The 20,153-nt window shown below is 43.4% G+C and overlaps 1 protein-coding gene across 7 annotated transcripts in view; it reads right to left on the bottom strand.

The window, feature by feature from the left end:
* Positions 1–1,613: 1,613 nt before the first annotated feature.
* FGF18 (fibroblast growth factor 18) overlaps positions 1,614–20,153 on the bottom strand; it is a 94,021-nt gene continuing 75,481 nt past the window's right edge. For all 7 annotated transcript variants that reach the window (XM_039485229.1, XM_039485231.1, XM_039485226.1 and 4 more), the window contains exon 4: positions 1,614–2,499. In XM_039485229.1, coding sequence (XP_039341163.1) covers positions 2,233–2,499 — 267 coding nt within the window. In that variant the 3' untranslated portion in view covers positions 1,614–2,232. The remainder of the gene's footprint in view (positions 2,500–20,153) is intronic.

The raw sequence follows: 20,153 nt of genomic DNA, 5'->3' as shown, positions 1-20,153 counted from the left end.
CAGCTACAGCACTCGACCCAAGGTTTAAGAATTTGAAGCGCCTTCCAAAATCTGAGAGGGACAAGCTGTGGAGCATGCTTTCAGGAGTCTTAAAAGAGCAATACTCCTATATGGAAACTACAGAACCCAAACCACCAAAAAAGAAAATCAACCTTCTGTGGGTAGCATCATCTGACTCAGATAATGAACATGAACATGCATCAGGCTGCACTACTTTGGATTGTTATCAAGCAGAACTCATCATCAGCATGGATGCATGTCCTCTGGAATGGTGGTTGAAGCATGAAGGGACATACAATTCGTTAGCTCATCTGGCACATAAAGATCTTGCAACGCCGGCTACAACAGTGCCATGCAAATGCCTGTTCTCACTTTCAGGTGACATTGTAAACAAGAAGCAGGCAGCATTATCTCCTGCAAATGTAAACAAATTTGTTTGTCGGAGATTGGCTGAACAAGAAGTAGGACTGAGTGGACTTATAGGCTCTAAAGTTTTACATTGTTTTATTTTTAATGCAGTTTTTTTTTACATAATCCTACTTTTATAAGTTCAACTTTCATGATAAAGAGATTGCACTACAGTACTTGTACTAGGTGAATTGAAATATACTATTTATTTTGTTTTTTACAGTGCAAATATTTGTAATAAAAATAAACATAAAATGAGCACTGTATACTTTTTATTCTGTATTGTAATTGAAATCAATATATTTGAAAATGTAGAAAACATACAAAAATATTTAAATAAATGGGATTCTAGTATTGTTTAATCACACATTTAATCACAATTAATTTTTTTAATCGCCTGACAGCCCTAGTTGATGTATGCTATTCTGTAACTAAATGTTTCTCATCAATATTTATCATTTACATAAGGGTTTTCATTGTCCAAAACCAGTACAAAACCATTAACTAGTTCATACTCACAACACCCTGTAAGGTAGATAAGTGGTTGGTATTCTCATTTTACATGTGGAGAAACTGAGTCCCAGAAATGTTAAGTGACTTACCCAAGGTCATGAAGGAAGTCAAGGTTCTAGGGTTTAAAAGGTATAATATTAAACTATATTGGCTAGCCTGAAACAAATAATGCCTTCTAAAACTCTAGTCAAGACATGGCAAGTTGTACTTTAGTGTATGTTAAACTGGTCACATCAAAGATCTATGGGGCAGATTAGCATAAAACTAGAGTTTTAGAAAGTGTCCATTAGACTGAGCAAACAAACAAGATCTAACAACACAGCTTTCAATCTTAGTCTGGTCAAAGTTTCAGTGGTGGAAGAACTCTGTGAATTCCTAGTTCCCAACATAGGGCTCAGTCCATTATGCCACAAAAGACTGGTTTCTATTGGGGGAAAACCGGGGGAGGATTGAAAATCAAGCTTATAATGGGAAGCTAGCTCCGACCTTAACTACAGAGTGGCTACCACTGTGATAGAAGGATAAAAGTTCATAGCAATAATCAAAAAGTGTGAATTACAGCAATATGTACATGTGTTTTAAATAATTTTTTTAATTGTTGAGGCAGTAATACTTGGTTCATGGAACTGCAATATACAGAGAGGTGAAATAAATAGCTTATATATATATATAATATATATAATATAGCTGGTTTTAAAATATTCCCTTATCATTGGTGTATTAGGTCACTTTTAGTCAATTGAATGTATTTAGCAGCATTCTCCAGAACTGAGCATAATGCAGGATCACAGAGCCGTGACACCTTATGTCATCAGAAAGGTTACAGAAGATCGATGCATTGAGAACTCCACGGAAACTCAATCACTGCCGCACACACCATCTTGTCTCGGGACAGTTTGCAGCAGACAATAAATAGATTACTGCAAAACTGGTGATTTTCGGGGCAGGGTCTCAGTAACTTTGGGAAAGAACTTTGGTTTTCTTTGGTTTTATTTTATTTAATATTAATTGTTTTTCCTCTGGGGATCTGCTTGAAAAGTTGTCCGTTCCAAAAAGAGAAATAAGCACCTATGTGTTAACAAGAAGTCAATTTAAATAGAGCAGTTCATTTTGTTTTTCAAGTCACAATAAATCCCTAACAGCTTCCCCCAGCGTTTGCCATCCAGTCTTTTTTATTTTTTTTTATTTTTTTTATTTTTTTTTAAACACAATGTACAAAAATAGAGCTTCTTCCTTATTTTTAATGTAAAAATATTCCTCTGGTGCAGTTTTTTTGTGGTTTATTATTGTGACACTGTTTTTGTCTATCTTTTAACTGGGGTTGGTAGGTCGTATTCTCTTAGTCCTCTTGGTCACTGTGGTGTACTTGAAAGGTTTCTGTAACTCCACTTGACCTTTTGGGTACCTTTTCATAAAATGCACATCTTGTTGGTTTTCCTGGGTCTTGGGCCCTTTTCGTGGCCTTCCCTTTTTGGTAAATCCAACATACCAGCCAGAGTATTTTGCAGACATCAGTGCTGTGTAGTTGTTTTCTAGGACTTTTTCAATGAAGACACACTCTTTGCTGGTGCCGTCAGGCTGCAAAAGGGAAAGAAGATTCATTTCAATCAGTTGCAAACCGCTTGGCCAAATAGCAATTTTGCATAAAAGAGCAATTACAGGATCTGGTCCTGTTCTCTCCTGCTTTCAGTCCTGCTCTCTCTGGGGGGAGAAATATCAGTTGAAATATTCAAAATGAACCATTAACACTATTGTTTGATTCAAGGGTGCCTTTTGTTTTGTTTTCTTTCTTTCTTTTTTTTTTAAACACTCCTAACACAGGGATCTAGTTTTCATAGGGAGATTTTCAAAGACACAAATAGCAAGTAGTCACTTAACTTCGTCAACCTCCCCCATTGTGGCCTGTCCCAATAAAACATATCCCTCTGTGAAGCATACATCAGAAGAGCTACTTGTAGGAATCTTGAACAGGGCGAACAACAACACTTAATGTTTGTTTAGAGAAGCCCTAAATTGTCAGCAAGCTGGGGTGTCAATCTACCATTTCGAAGCGGGGTAGATCAAAGAGCACTAGGGAACTTTTAATGCACAGCAGCAGGGTCCACAAAGACGCTTAGTGTGCGGAGGGATAGTGCAGAATAGATTTAGACCCCTGCTTGCCATGAACTAAGTATTCATTTAGTTCAACTCCCAGAATTTAGACTGCTCTTTTCAAAAATGCTTTAGGGGTTAGATGCCCAACCGCCATTGAACCCACCACACCCATGCAAGATGGGGAACTTCCCCTACTAAGGTGCTTTTGAAATTTCATCCTTAATTTCCAACGCGCTGCCCATTGGCAACCCAAACATTAACTAGCCATACGATTCCTGGGAGGTGCAGACTGGTATTCTCATTGGAAAGATGGGGAGCTGAGCACAGAAAGGTGCTGAGTGCCTAGATCTCCCACTGACATCAAAGGGACATCTGGGTTGCGCAGCATTTTTGAAAATCTGTCTGTTTACTTAGGTACCAATTTTTCAGAATCTCATCCCGGGCTCTTTATTTCGGGGCCGAACTGTGGAACCTAACTTTTGGCCTCTATTTTTTTTTTTAAATCATGGAGTGAAAAATGGACACTCAAACGTCAAAGAACTTACTTTTAAAAGTTTACCTTTATATCACTTTACTATGGCTACTAAGGCTACAGATGGTGCCATCATCAGAGCCAGAACTGGAGCTCCTAGGCCTGTACTCAGAGCACTACGCTCACTTTCTCAGGAAGGTCTCCTAAGCCTCCTTTTCAAGGGAAATCATTATAATGGAGGATGGGGCATTTATACTAGAAATCCAGATGCCAAACATCCCAACATTTGGGACTAATGCTATTGAGGGTTTTGGTTCAGGACAGTTTACAGTTGGGACCATTTGCAAAATTCTAAACCAGATATGGATTTGGAACTCCAGCAGAATTTTGATCTGTGGTTTAGGTTCAGGCAAATCTCTAATTTATACAATGCATGCAGCAGCACTGCAAGAGTCACGGCATCACATAATAGGATATTTAAGTATTTCAGCCAAGCGGAAATCCTACAAACACTATAATCCTATGCCAGAATATACTGCTATTTTACCTTTAACTGCTGAATAACTGAAACAGTCCATGAAACAAACCACAGATCAGATGATGCCTCCTGTATCAAGTCTTTCATTAATTTCTTTTTCTTTTCTAAATACATCAGAACTATAACTATCCATCCCATCTTTGGGAATATTTACAGAACCTTCACAATAGTGTTATGATCCGGGTGAAACCTTGTTATGGACTGAATTAATACCCCATTGAGATTGGTAGGTGTGAACTCACCCTTCAATTAACATAGCGGTAAGCACCACCTAAGACAAAAGGTGTGTGGGAACCTGCTGAGGATCTTTTGACTGAGTATTCTTTTGGATAGGGAAAGGTCGGGGCAGGGCCGGCTCCAGGGGTTTTGCCGCTCCAAGCAGCCAAAAAAAAAAAAAAGCCACGATCGCGATCTGAGGCAATTCAGCGGGAGGTCCTTCGCTCTGAGCGGGAGTGAGGGACCCTACGCCAAATTGCCGCCGAATACCTGAAAGTGCCGCCCCGCTCCAGAGTTGCCGCCCCAAGCACCTGCTTGATAAGCTGGTGCCTGGAGCCGGCCCTGGGTTGGAGGATGAAAGATCTCAGAAACTGAGGTCAGACAAGAATAGAGTGAGAGAGGGCAGCCTGAACGAGCAGCTAAATGCATGTCACTGACCCTGGGTAGAGTTTTTCAGGTCAGGGTGCAGGCTAAAAAAAAAGTGCTCTTGGTGCTGTGAGTAAAAGAAGCTGTTTCTTGCTGTTTTATTTCTTCTGTGTTCCAAGACACAGGACTTCATACATTCTTTGTATATACACAAAACTGCATCAGCAAAATACCTGACTACCACCACTATCTACTCGAACACGCACAAGCCCCCAAACATCAACTAGCTGCTCATGTCAAAAAGGGGCAACAACCATAAACAAAATATGGAACATTATATAGGGCCTAATCCACAACTCACTTAAGCAAAAGGAAAGATTCCCACTGACTTCAGTGGGAGCTGGATTAGACTGCTACAACTAATAAATAAATAATATAGGGCTTTTCATCTGTAGCCCTCAAAGTGCTTTCCAAAGGTCGGTAAGTACCATATAAGAAGTTGCTTATGCTACACTGAATAGCTTATATGTAGAATTATTGCTACAATTGCCTGTGAACAAACAAAACAGTCAAAGCCCTTTCAGTCCTTAGCAAACTAATTCCCCAAATGCCTGAGAAAAATAAAATTAACATGCCACTGCACAGAAGCTGCAGCAGATCACAGGAGGCAAAGGATTAATCACAGAGCTCTGGCAGAATCATCGCTACGTATGTCTGAAAATGGGCCAGGCGGAACAGATAGGAATAGCACCAGCCGTTCACCTCCAGAGACATGAGCACACAGAGTGAAACTGGTACTCTTCAGTCTGCTCCCTTCTAAACACTTGTCTAGAAAATCATTGCAGAGCTTGGTACAATTTGTCAGATGCTGTTAATCTCAGAATCTGAGTCAAGAGAAAGGCACAGCCAATCTGAGCTGGTTTAGAATTCATTAGACCTGTGATCTCCAAATTATTTTGTATGAGCTACCAAAATCAGCTTAACTCAGAGTCACTGCCAACCTAGGTTGGATTCAAAGAGGCAACCAAAGGGGAAAGGCTCCATAATTCACCACTAATCTCCAGAACTATCCATTCCCCCTTAGATCGTCTACTCATGGATGCATTTATGTTATTTTAAACTTGAAACCATTAACATATCATCTTGTCAAAGCCTTTTGTTTGCTACACAAACTGTATAGTACCTGTCTCCTTAAGAGGGCAAGGGGAGTTCATAAACAATTCTACAATAGCAACACAATAGCCCAGGGAGGATGCAGGATGGCTTAAGGGGAACCACAAGGGATGATAGGAATGGAAGGAGCTTGCAACCAGGGGGGACGGAGGATAGGCTAGAGGACCGCACTGTCCCAAGGCAAAAGCAGGTCTATCTGATTGGGGATTCCATACTGAAAAGGTTGGACAGGCCTGTGACCAGGGCCGATCCAGAGAACAGAAGGGTGTGCTGTCTACCGGGCGCTAAAATATGGGATGTGGACCTGAGGTTGAAAAGGATCCTAAGAGGAGCAGGTAAGAACCCGTTTATCATCCTTCATGTAGGAACGAATGACACGGCTAGATTCTCGCTAGAGAGGATCAAGGGAGACTATGCCAGGTTGGGTAAGACGCTCAAGGAAATTGAGGCTCAGGTGATCTTCAGTGGGATTCTACCTGTCCCTAGGGAAGGGCGCCAAAGGGGTGACAAGATCGTGACGATAAATAGTTGGCTGAGAGAGTGGTGTTACAAGGAGGGCTTTGGGATGTATGGGCACTGGGAGGCTTTCGGGGACAGAGAACTGTTCTCACGGGATGGGCTCCACCTAAGTAGGGAAGGAAGTAGAATTCTAGGAGGGAGGCTGGCTCATCTGATTAAAAGAGCTTTAAACTAGACATTGGGGGGAGACGGTTGGGAGAGGTCCAGGTACTCTCCACGCCAAATTTATACATTGAGAGTGAGAACAACAGGATAACAACAGATATAGCCAGAGGGGGAGGGTTAGGTATAAGGAAGAGTGGGGGGGACGGATACTAGACTGACAGGTCATACTGGTGGTACTGTGTCCCTACCAAGTTGGGTGAAAAGGGTGAGAGGAGCCAAACAGCAAAAATTAGGATGTTTGTTCACCAATGCGAGAAGCTTAGGTAACAAAATGGAGGAACTGGAGCTCCTGGTCCGAGAATTGAAACCGGATATCGTAGGAATAACCGAAACATGGTGGAACGGTAGCCATGACTGGAGTACAGGTATGGAAGGGTATGTGCTGTTTAGGAAAGACCCATACAAAGGTAAAGGTGGGGGAGTGGCATTGTATGTCAATGAGGTGAAATGTAACAAAATAACTAGCAATGCAATGGATAATACGGAGTCTGTTTGGGCAATGGTGACATTGGGGAAGAAAACTACTAGAGCGTCCCCTGGGATAATGATTGGGGTGTGCTATAGACCGCCGGGATCTAGCCTGGATTTGGATAGAGAGCTCTTTAATGTTTTTAAGGAGGTAAATACTAATAGGAACTGTATGATCATGGGAGACTTTAACTTCCCGGATATAGATTGGGAAACAAATGCTAGTAATAATAATAGGGCTCAGCTTTTCCTAGACGTGATAGCTGATGAATTCCTTCATCAAGTAGTTGCTGAACCGACGAGGGGGGATGCCATTTTAGATCTGATTTTGGTGAGTAACGAGGACCTTGTTGAGGAAATAGTTGTAGGGGACAACCTTGGCTCGAGTGATCATGAGCTAATTCGTTTCAAAATAAATGGAAGGATAAACAAAATTGCATCTGAGACTAAGGTTTACAATTTCAAAAGGGCTAACTTTACTAAATTAAGGTGACTAGTTAGGGAAGTGGATTGGACTAACATATTTAGGGATCTAAAGGCGGAAGACACCTGGGGTTACTTCAGGTTGAAGTTGCAGGAGCTGTCAGAGGCCTGTATCCCGAGAAAGGGAAAACGGTTCGTAGGTAGCTGTTTTAGACCGAGCTGGATGAGCAAGCATCTCAGAGGGGTGATTAAGAAAAAACAGAAAGTGTACAAGGACTGGAAAATGGGAGGGATCAGCAAAGAAACCTACCTTATTGAGGTCAGAGGGTGTAGGGAAGCAGTGAGAAAGGCAAAGAGCCGGGTGGAGATGGACCTAGCGAAGGGGATTAAAACCAATAGCAAAAGGTTTTTTAGCCATATAAATAGGAAGAAAACCAAAAAGGAAGAAGTGGGACCGCTTAAAACTTTAAACGGAGTGGAGATTAGGGATAATCTTGGCATGGCACAATATCTAAATGAATATTTTGCCTCGGTCTTTAATGAGGCTAATGAAGGGCTAAGGAATAGTGGTAGAGGGACTGACGGGAATGAAGATATGGGGGTAGACATTACGGTATCTGAGGTAGAAGCCAAACTTGAACAGCTTAACGGAAGTAAATCAGGGGGCCCGGATAGTCTTCATCCTAGAATATTAAGGGAATTGGCGAGTGAAATTGCAAGCCCATTAGCGATGATTTTTAATAAATCTCTAAACTCGGGGGTTGTACTGTTTGACTGGAGATTAGCTAATATAGTTCCTATATTCAAGAAGGGGAAAAAAAGTGACCCAGGTAACTACAGGCCTGTTAGTTTAACATCTGTAGTATGCAAAGTCATGGAAAAAATTTTAAAGGAGAGAGTGGTTACGGACCTTGAGGCCGATGGCAACTGGGACAAATTACAGCATGGTTTTACGAAAGGTAGATTGTGCCAAACCAACCTGATCTCCTTCTTTGAGAAAGTAACAGATTTTTTAGACAAGGGAAATGCGGTGGATCTAATATATCTTGATTTCAGTAAGGCGTTTGATACGGTACCGCATGAGGAATTACTGGTTAAATTGGAAAAGATGGGGATCGAAATGAAAATCCAGAGGTGGTTAAGGAGCTGGTTAAAGGGGAGACTGCAGAGGGTCATATTGAAGGGTGATCTGTCGGGTTGGAGGGGGGTTACCAGTGGAGTTCCTCAAGGTTCGGTTTTGGGTCCGATTTTATTTAATCTATTTATCGCTGACCTCGGAACCAAAAGTAGGAGTGGGCTGATAAAGTTTGCGGATGACACCAAGTTGGGAGGTATTGCCAATTCGGAAAAGGATCGGGATATCCTCCAGGGAGATTTGGATGACCTTGTAAACTGGAGTATTAGTAACAGGATGAAATTCAATAATGAGAAGTGTAAGGTTATGCATTTAGGGATGACTAACAAGAATTTTAGTTATAAGCTGGGGACGCACCAGTTGGAAGTAACGGAGGACGAGAAGGACCTAGGAGTCCTGGTTGATCGTAGGATGACTATGAGTAGGCAATGTGATGTGGCTGTTAAAAAAGCTAATGCGGTCTTGGGATGCATTAGGCGAGGTATTTCTAGTAGAGATAAGGAGGTGCTAGTCCCATTATATAAGGCGTTGGTGAGACCTCATTTGGAGTATTGTGTGCAGTTTTGGTCTCCCATGTTTAAGAAGGATGAATTCAAACTGGAACGGGTACAAAGAAGGGCCACTAGAATGATCTGAGGAATGGAAAGCCTGTTGTATGAAAGGAGACTTGAGGAGCTCGGTTTGTTTTCCTTAACCAAAAGAAGGATAAGAGGAGATATGATTGCACTCTTTAAATATATCAGAGGGATAAATACCAGGAGAGGAATTATTTCAGCTCAGTGCTAATGTGGACACGAGGACAAACGGATATAAATTGTCAGTCAGGAAATTTAGGCTTGAAATTAGACGAAGGTTTCTAACCATCAGAGGAGTGCAATTCTGGAACAGCCTACCGAGGGAAACAGTGGGGGCGAAGGACCTCCATGACTTTAAGATTAAGCTGGATAAGTTTATGGAGGGGATGGTATGATAGGATAACGGGTTTAGTCAATAGGTCAATAACGTGCCACACTGGTAATTAGTACAAAGGGTCAATGTTGGGATATTGTTAGCCTTTTCCAGAGGGTCTGGCTGGAGAGTCTTGCCCACATGCTCGGGGTTCAGCTGATCGCCATATTTGGGGTTGGGAAGGAATTTTCCTCCAGGGTAGATTGGCAGTGGCCCTGGAGGTTTTTCGCCTTCCTCCGAAGCATGGGGCAGGGGTCGCTTGCTGGTGGATTATCTGCTACTTGAAGTCTTTCAATCATGATTGGAGCATTCAACAGCAGAGTCAAGGGAGAGAATTAGTTCAGGAGTGGGTGGATCGGCTTATGTGGCCTGCATCTTGCAGGAGGTCAGACTAGATGATCATAATGGTCCCTTCTGATCTTGAATTCTATGATTCTATGATAACACAGAATCATATGAGGGAAAAGTTTGAGAAGAGGCCCAGAAATATACATTGCCCAGCAAATATACATAATCAGGAGTCCATGCACATTGACAGGGGTTGAAGCCAGCTCTGCTACTGACTAGCATCCTCCATATTTGGGAAAGCATAAAGGTCATATTTTATCATCTATAATTTTGAGCTTACAAATGCTTTGAGGAAGGGCAGGGCTGTGCAAAACCCAGTGGTTTCAGTTCACCGGGGCTCATCCTTTGAGTTCAGAGTTCAATCAAAACCACAGTGAGAAAACAGATGACACTGCAGAATTCCACCAGGTTTCAATGTGAAGCCAGAAACAGCCCCTGGTTCACTCAAAACTGGGCCCGGCACATACCTTTCAACAATTAATACAATGTAAACACTAATGTGGCTGAGTCTCAAGTTCACACAAAATTAGGTGCTGATGAACCAACCAAATTCCTTCTGAGCTATTAGGTATAGCAGGGAATTGGAAAGCTCATTTTCCCTACATTTTCAGAAAGGTCCTGGATTTGACCCACGACCTTGTTTCTATGAAAATTTGACCACTTTTAATATATCCATTTTGGGGCTTTCTGCTTGCACTACAATGTCATTTTCTTGTGGAACACTTAGACATACCCAGAGGTGAGACTGGAATTAAAAGAAGAAAATGTTGGGGGGGGTTAAATTATTATTAAAGGTATTTTCTGTGTTTATGTCTCGAAATATGCCAGCAGAGTCTAAGGAAGAGCAATGAAGAGTAGGAAGAGAGGATACTACTTTGGGCCAGGTTCAGGGCTAATTTGAAGCAAACAAGGTCCATAAAAATAAATGTAGCCTGGAAAAGAAGGCACTAAATCATATAACAACGTGAAATTAAGGTGACATGTACACGTACTTTAAGATAATTCATGGATAACGAACAGAAATTGCTTTTCTCCAAGTAAATCATTCTTATGTGTGCTAGGGCATGTTGTAGAAACAGACAGATGATTTTATAGCATCTGTTATAAACCCCGATAGACTGGGAATATAGAACATAAATCACTTATATAGCAGGGTCTCTACATCATGTAATCTGTCCCTGAGATAATCTATTTGTGAAAAAGCAATTTCTATTCATCCTTTAGGGATTATTAATAAAGTAATTTATAAATGTCACCTTAATTTCAACAGTTGCCACTCATTTGAGGCCCAGTTCTGTTCCCATTTAAATCAGTGACAAAACTCTCACTGGTATCAGGCCCTCATTGTATGAATATATGAGCATGTCTCCTGTCAAGCCAGAGCACGTCATCAATATGGGGCCAAACTGACTTAGTATAACTGCATTGCCTTCACAAGAGACACAACAGGGAGGGAACTGGCTCAAATTCAATTCCAATGCACTTCAGCTGAACAAAATCCCACCATCCTCCTGGGAAGTCAGCTAAAATATTGAAATTAAAGCAGTAAAATACATGAGTGTGGAGTCCTGAAGGAGTCTAAGGTCTCTGGTGCACAAAAAATTATTTCAGTCTCCCTCTGTTCTCTCATTCCAATCAGATTCTGTAGTCTAAGGGACAATCCATCCAACCAACCTCCAGGAATGCAGATGGCCCAACACACAGCAATATTGATGCAGCTCCCTTACACAGAAGAAGAGGGTAGGAACTGGGGAGGCAGAAAAGAGAGATCTACCACTCAGTGCACTGGTTGGTTGGGGGAAATTAGTGCAGCAAAAGAGCTAGAAGTTCCACCGGTTCACAGAACTTCCAGTCTTTCGGGGAGGTGCGGGGGGGCAGGGGTGCTAGTTCCAAAGAACCTACGCTGAGTTATCTGCTGAGAGGATCCTCAGTCTGGAAGGTGGGTCCATTTCCCTTCTTCCAGTGAGAACCTCAATGCCCATCCAAGTTACTACACCAAAGTGCTCAGCAAAGAACTTGGGTCTAAGAGTTATGATGTCAGCATTGCATTTGACCCTCAGCGTGGTGATTTTCTGGAGTGCATTGTAATCTTCAGTACAGACCAGTGGCTCTCAAACTTTTTTACTGGTGACCCCTTTCACATAGCAAGCCTCTGAGTGCAACTCCCCTTATAAATTAAAAATACTTTTTTATATATTTAACAGCATTATAAATGCTGGCAGCACAGCGGGGTTTGGGGTGGAGGTTGGCAGCTCACGATCCCCCATGTAATAACCTCTTGCGACCTCCCCCAGATAATAACCTCGTGACACCCTGAGGGGTCCCGACCCGCAGTTTGAGAACCCCTGGTCCAGACTGACTGCGTCTCCTATGACAATACCTAGACAAGCTTCTAAGAAATGCTATTTGGTAAAGGCACCAGTTCAGGAAGGGCACTTCAGCACTTCCCTAGCTTTGGCTAAGTCTCATTGAAGTCAATGAAAATTAAGCGCAGGCTTAAAATAAAGCACATGGTTAAGTGCCTTCCTGAATTGCGGCACAGTCCTCAGATTCATGCTCCTAAATCACAAGCAGCTTCCAATTTAAACCTCTAGAAGAAAATAGCAGTAAATCCCCAACCTAAAAATGTGTTCAGTACTCCCTGGTGTCTTGTTTGTCCTGAAACTTCCCTCCCCCCCCACCCACTCTCCCCCGCCCCCCCCCCACCTCCTGAGACAGCAACTCCCCTTAAGAAGATTCAAGAAGAGGAGAAAGAAAAGAGAAATGGCCCCAAACAGGTTTAAATGTCAAACACAAGAACTGGCTGTTTGAGGGTAAAGAAAAAAACCCTGTATTCTAGCTGACTGTCTTTTCCAAAGAATTCTTAGTCCAAACATATGCTGCTGATATTGGGTTGCACACTACTCAAGTAGACTTCAATGGGGAGATCCTGCCAAGTTACAGTATGTATTAATTTCATAGATACTTAGCTGGCAAAATGCACTCTAAATACAAAGTAGTAGTGCTCTAATTAGAGCAATGGATTCTGAGACAGATTCTTGAAATGTATAGAATCCCTGAAAACATGAGAGATGGACACTGAAGTGTGTCCCTTGCATGATTACATTGCTATGCAGTGCGGGAGGGGGAGATTCACACCAGTGCATGGGGTTGGCACAAAGCTGCGCACCACTTCAGTTTTACTTCAGCCCAAAAAATAGGACTTATGTGATAGCACAAGCCTGGTGCACGCCCTCGGCACAGGAGTGAATTTCATGCTGGGTTGGCACCAGGGGCGGCTCCAGAGCCCAGCGGGGCAAGCACCTGCCTGGGGCGGCCCTTTCCCAGGGGGGCGGCAGGCTGGGCCGGTGGACCTGCCGCAGTCATGCCTGCGGGAGGTCCACCGGAGCCCCGGGACGACCGGACCTGCCGCAGGCAAGACTGCGGACGGTTCGCTGGTCCCGCAGCTCAACCGGAGCCGCCGCACCAGCGAACCGTCCGCAGCTGCGGGAGGTCCAGCTGAGCCGTGCGACCAGCGGACCCTCCGCAGTCATGCCCGCGGCAGGTCCGCTGCTCCCGCGGCTCGGGGGCGCCTCCCGGGCATGATTGCTTGGGGCGGCCAAATTTGTAGAGCCGCCCCTGGTTGGCACCTTTCTAGGACACCGTGCAGGTTGAGACCAGAGAGAGAGACGCTCCACTTGTGAAGTTTGAGTTCAGATCTGGAATTGGAAGGGCTCAGATCCAGGATCTTGGTTCAGGCCCAAACTTTAATTTCCAGTAAAAGGAAAGGCAGCTTGATCTATAACATTTATACATTAAACAACACCCTTTTATGTAGGTTTAGGATCCTACTTTGTCCTTCTTTGCCTAATACTGTGCAGAGTGCTTGTGTGCTGGCTGGCCACCACCACCCTCCCCAGAGATGGCTGCATTACTGCTGTACGTGGATTGCTCATAAAGGACTGGAGAGCCTTTGAGGTGAAATGTGCTGAGTACAATAGGCGTCAAACAGTTGCACACTTGGGCTACTGGGGCCGATTCCTCACAAGAACTGACACAAGTTCTATGGCCATTTCACTTTCCCAAGCTAGCCCCATTCAACTTTTATTACTTCCTTCAGACACACTCCTTAGCCAGAAAAATTACTCGGGTTGGAGTGTTATCTCCTGTATCCTTTAGATAGTAACTGAAAAGCTCATGGAGATCTGCCTCCCTCTCCCCACACATTCAATGTAACTCAGTTATACTGACAAACTACTTTATACTTAAGAACGGCCATACTGAGTCAGGACATTTAGCCCAGTATCCTGTCTTCCAACAGTGGCCAATGCCGGGTGCCCCAGAGGGAATGAACAGAACAGAGAATCATCAAGTGAGTCATCCCCTGTCGCCCATTCCCAGCTTCTGGCAAATAAAAGCTTCTAGTTGATAGCCATTGATAGACCTATCCTCCATGAACTTATCTACTTCTTTTTTGAACCCTGTTATAGTCTTCGCCTTCACAACATCCTCTGGCAATGAGTTCCACATGTTGACTGTGCATTGTATGAAAAATACTTCTTTTGTTTGTTTTAAACCTGCTGCCTACCAAATGAAATGAATAACCCCTAGTTTTTGTGTTATGAGAAGGAGTAAATAACACTTCCTTATTTATTTTCTGCACACTGGTCATGATTTTATAGATCTCTATCATATCCTCCTTACTTATGCCAGTTCCTCAGCTGGTGTCAAACAGCATAGCTCTGTAGAGGCCAACTCTCAGGAAGAAAATTATCTATCATAGGTACATATATGGGGCTGTCCATAAATCATGTAACACATTAGGGGGTGAGTGGGTCCTTACTTGTGCGTGTTTGTTTCAGTGTTACAAAGAGTTACAATGGGTGGGTGGGTCTTCAAAAACATCACCAAACAATGTGTTCTGTAATGTATGGACAGCCCCTAGCACTAGAACAACTGAGCACCTCACAATCACTAATGCATTTCTCCTCATAAAACCCCTGTAAGGTAGGACAGTGCTGTTATCCCCACTGCACAGATAGGGAACTGCGTGTCACCCCACCTAATTTTTAGCCATCTACAAAACCTCTGGGATCCACAACCCCTGAGTTAGGCTCCTGGGTTCCTTATACAATGAATGAGGAGAGAGAGAAACTTGGAATGGGATTCACAAAAAACAAGTAGGAGGCTCCTCACCTAAGGCATCCAATGCGAGAAGGCAAGCTGAGGGGTGTATGCTAAGCCCCACCCCTCCCTCAGAGGTGGGCGTGGGGAGGCCCCTCCCTCTGCTTGGGAGTCTCAGTTGCAAACACTCTTGGCATTAGGTGCCTATAATGCTGCTGCAAGCAGCAGCCTCAGAACTTTGAGCCTAGTGGCTGGAGCGCTCACCTGGGAGGTGGGAGACCACCAGGTCAAGTCCCCCTTTCACCTGAGTGGGAGAGAGGATTTGAACAGGAATCTGCTACCTCTCAGGCAAGTGCCCTAACCCCAGGGATATGGGACACTCTGGTGTGGGGCTCACCTCCTGAAGCTGTTCCACTGTGGATAAATAATTTTAAAAAGTCATTGGCGCAGAGGACTGGATCCCAGGGTCTTTCACCTTCCGAGTGAGTTCTGTAACCACCAGGCTACAGGGTCCTTCTCATGCTTGCTGTCTCTCTGGCCAATGATTCTTTCATTATTTGTCCACAGTGGAAGAGTTTCAACAGGAGAGAGCCCCCCATGAGAATATCCCACAGCCCAGTGGTCAGGGCACTCCCTTGAAAGGTGACAAATCCCAGTTTAAATCCCTTATCTGCCTGAGTGGGGAGTGGAACCAGGGATCTCTCATATCCTAGGTGAGTCCTAACCACTGGGCTAAACATTATAAGGGACTTCCTCCTCTCCCCCTCCTCAGCCACTGTGTGTAAGTTCCTACTGGACTGAGTCATGCAGGTGAGATAGGCCGAGGAATGCCCATCTTCTGTGGTTTGTGCATCACTCTGGGGCTTAGATATCCACACACTTGGTGTGGAGCTGCAATGTGCATGCTCAGAGGCATAAATACAGGCACCTAGAGCACTTTTACTGCAAAAATTTAGGTGCCAAGAGAGTTTAGGCACCTACAGGGTTCAGGGGCACATGAGTGGGGGATTTATGAATCCCAGGGGGGCCTGATTCTGGGATCCAGGTGCCTACATCCTTTTGTGAATTTGGCCTGAAGTGGCTTGCTCAAGTTCACACTAGAAATCTGTGGTGGAGCAGGGAATTAAACCCAGATCTCCTAAGTCCCAGGCTGGTGCCCAAACCACCAGATCATCCCTTTGCTCATAGTTCCTCAAAACATACTCCGATCAAACATTTGTATTGCTGACACGGACCCATTCATAAGACAGAAGTCTTGCGATCATGAATGAATATAAATGCCTGAAGGTTTATGTAAAAATAAGCCAAGAAATGAACTTTTATTACAAACCGCTGACGGGAATGTCATTCCAGAGTGAAGGCAGGCAATCTCAGTTCCTTGGAAGAAATCTTTTCAAGCACATTTTTTTTAGGCAAGCTATGGAGGTTTTTTTCCTCGCCTGACATAATTGCTTTGATACAAACACCCAGTCACAGTGCCACCACACCACACCTAGGCACTACATCACATCATCACTATAAATCACAGGTAATTACACAAGACAGTCAAAAGCCATCAAAGGAAAATGCATATGTAGAGAAAGTGTTCATTAAAGATGGCTGGGAAAAATAATCTATGCAAACAAAACATCTTCCCAATCCCAGTAGCTACCCTACCCATAGATACATCAGGTACTAGAGAGATGCCCTTTTCTTATATCAAAAATAGATATTCTGCCTTTGACAGGTAGAATTTTTATGAGTGAAAAAAAAAAAAACATCTTCTCAACCAATGCTAGTTAAAGCTGTGACATAAATCCTAGAAACAACAGGGGCAGGACTTGGTGAAGACACACCCAGCCTCACAGTGCATTGCTGATTTGGAAGCAAACACTCCACCATCTAACACCAAGGATGTGATTTTCTCTGCAGTCCATTGCTATATGCCCACATGAAAGGCATTTTCTTGTAGGGGAGCCTGTGGGCAAATGAAACTTTAACGCATAAATGTTTTAGCTGCTGTTGCTCTGCTTTCCTTCTCCCTTTCCCTCTCAAAGCAGAGACTATTTGCAGCAGGCCTCCTCTTGCTTGCATCTGGCACACATGCATCTATCTGCAGGAGTCTGCACCAGTCAGAAGGTTAGGCTTTCAACTCACTCTGTGATCTGCGTTGGGAAGAGGGATCGCAACCCAGATCCTTGCAGATGGGGCTACAAGAGGGACAATGTCCCAGTCCAGTAGTGAGGAGAACAACCAGGTACTAGAAAAACCCTTTCCTGGGACCTCAGTTCTCTCCTGGGATATTAATTCAGTGATTTTTTTATTTATACATCCCAGGCACAAAGATGTGGTAACTGTTAGCTATTCTTTGATAAGTTTCTTATAAACTACTGTGTAAAACACTTGATCTATATTCCAGCTCCCAAAGAAAATTCTCAAATATCCCTCATGCTTGTATAAAGGTGAGAGACAGCACTGCAGTGAGGAGAAAACAAACCCTGCTGGACTAAAGGAGCCAGAACCGCAGCTGGGGTAAATTGGCATAGCTCCATTGATTTCAATGGAGTGTCTCCAGTTCACACCAGCTGAAGATCTGTCCCCCATTTTAAAATTGCTACCAGGTCATGAGATAATGAACACATATGGCTGCAGCTTCTTTATCCAGTGGGCTCAGCAAGGTAACATCTGCCCTGTGCTACCACTTCACAATGAGGCGTCTCTGTAAATGGATCCTTTTGTGCACAGCAGGCCAAAGTCACCCCTGATGTAACTGAACTCAGTGGAGTTAAAAGGGCTGAGTTTGAGTCAGTCTCTCTCCAAATGCCCTGGAATTACCAATAGGCGGCCTTGTATTGTTTGTGCAGAGCATTTGGTGAATGGCTCTCCGGTATTAAACATGAAACATCTTGAACTGACACGAAGCAGATCAAAGTGCCAAAACATTTGCTACTTCTACAATTACACTCCCGAGTTCTTTGGTGCTCCTTCTCTCCCCCTCTCCTTTTACAGCCCAACTTGGTCTTATTGGAGTTTTGTTTTCTTGTTTTAAGTTCTCCAAATGGAAAGGATCAAAGGGCTCTTTGTTGTTGTAGCAGAAGTGCTTCTCCGAGCTAGCCATTACTTCCACTAACAGCTTCCTGCTCGTAGGAAATTCTCAGGAGCCTCTGTGCCACCGGATTGAGAGAAAGCATTATCAGGTGCAACAGCACCCCTCTCCCCCCGCATTAAACTGGGGCACTAAGCCACCTGAGCAGCTCTGTATGGGGAAGGGAGGGCCAGGCAGATTCTTATTTATGCTTCAGAACTGCAGCTGTGCAGACAGGCTTAGTAGGACTCCCAAATCCTGCACTTCTCTTGGCTTCTGCAGCAAGAGAACCCCTGCATGAACAGTTCAGATAATAACAAGGTGCAGTGATAGAGGCCCCCATCGTTTGAAGGTTTCTCTGTTTGAAAAACATGATCTCATTCAGTAAGCCTCACACGTAATGCTGTGCAAAGCTTTTGTTAGGCAGCCCACCCATCTTGGACTGGAAGCTCTTCAGGACGGTCTCCATTTTGTGTCTTGTTCAACTGAGCACATTGCCGGTGCTTCACAACTAATAACAAACAACAGGCCACATGAAACTTGCCCAGCTGCAGGTTTCTTTACAACCTAGGAGCGCATGTTTGTTGAAAGGTTCAGTGAGACTCACACCCTTCAAGAGAGACTGGGACAATTTACAGTTTCAAGACAAATACTATGATATGCCCATTTTGATTAATTATCACCTTCTTGTGGTTTGTTCACAGCTGAATCGCAAAGTGATATTTGGGAGGGTGCAAATCCATCTGAAAATGAGGAAAACTTTGGTTCACAAACTTTGAACCCAAACCCCCTGAGCAGAGCTGGGTGAAATTTTTCTAAATTGTTTTTTTGATGGAAAAATGAGGGTTTGACTAAATAAAAAGTTCAGGGAAAGTGCCTGCTTTCTGTGGAAAAGATGAACATGTAAAAAAAAATGAAAGCTGACAGTTCTTTTCTTTTTGGCTGAAACCCAAAAGCGTTTCAGTTTTTGTATTTTTGTTTTTTCAAAGAAATGTTGAAATCTTCTGCAGAAAATTCCCCATGTCCTGACCAGCTCCGCCACTGAGCTTCTTGTTCTAATGTCATCCCTATGTGACAGGTACAGACTCATAGGGATAGAAGGGACCACAACGGTCAGTAAGTTAATGATTGCGTCTAGCTGTTACTCAAAAGACTTCCTTTGGAATTGTGTATTTTTGATTCCTCATTATTATACATGGTTTCATAGCATACTATATATTATATATTGGCTGGGCAGAATTTGATTTGTATTTTTGTGTAGTTTTGATGGATAATATTGATGTTTAGCTTTAATTATTTTTTCTATTTTTATCTGTTTAAATTTTCAGTTGTGGGAAATTATATGGGATCAGCCAATAATTATTTAATGACAGTAGACTTCGAGATTCAAAAAGTTAAAGCTTTATAATTGTTGGAACAAAAATTGTCCACATCACATATCAACATATACAAAGTTAAAATCGTTAAATCAAACTCTAATGAGTTTTCAAGCAGCACCCTTCTTACTTTGCTTATCTGTAAATTTCAATTATCAATGGAAATATTTCTCGTAGGCTTGTGTGTACACAGTGAAATCCATGTTTACTGACATTTACAGATAAAAATCCAATCCTTCCAAACACAATTAGATAGCACACATGGTCTACATTTTCAATGTGAACAGTGATTTTGGGTGCTATTGTAATAATTGACAACAAATTAAAGAGCGCCTCCATTCTTGGGTCCCCAATTTGAGAAGCCTTAAAAAGGTGCTCAGCACTTTCTGACGGCGAGGCCCAAGGTACCTGAAGTTAAGAACCAAAACCTGAAGCACCCCAAATCACTCATCACTTCTGAAAACGTAGGGCTCTCTGTACAGAATCTGCATAGTGACCCATGGTTTTCTGCAAGGGTCCTACTCCTCGGCACACTGGCAGAAGTTTAGTGAAGGAACCAAAAGCTGGAGGGATGTCAAAGGGCTCACCCCACCCAGAGCAGAAAATCTCAGTGGGGGAAGGGTAGGCCCAGGCCAGGTTGGAGTCATGGCATCTCTTGGCTGTGACTCTGCCACTGCCTGTGGCAGGAAAGGAAGTGGATATCTCTTAAAGGGCTCACCCCACAACTCATTCACAGCTTGGAAAGTCCCAGCAGTGTGACAAGCAGGACGGGTGAGAACTGCATGTTAGTGGAGCAGCTCCCAGGCAGAGGCAGATTAAGATTT

Source organism: Mauremys reevesii, linkage group 8 (genome assembly GCF_016161935.1).
Source record: "Mauremys reevesii isolate NIE-2019 linkage group 8, ASM1616193v1, whole genome shotgun sequence".
In the NCBI taxonomy this organism is placed as follows: domain Eukaryota; kingdom Metazoa; phylum Chordata; order Testudines; family Geoemydidae; genus Mauremys; species Mauremys reevesii.
This window is presented reverse-complemented; position numbering and strand designations above follow the sequence as displayed.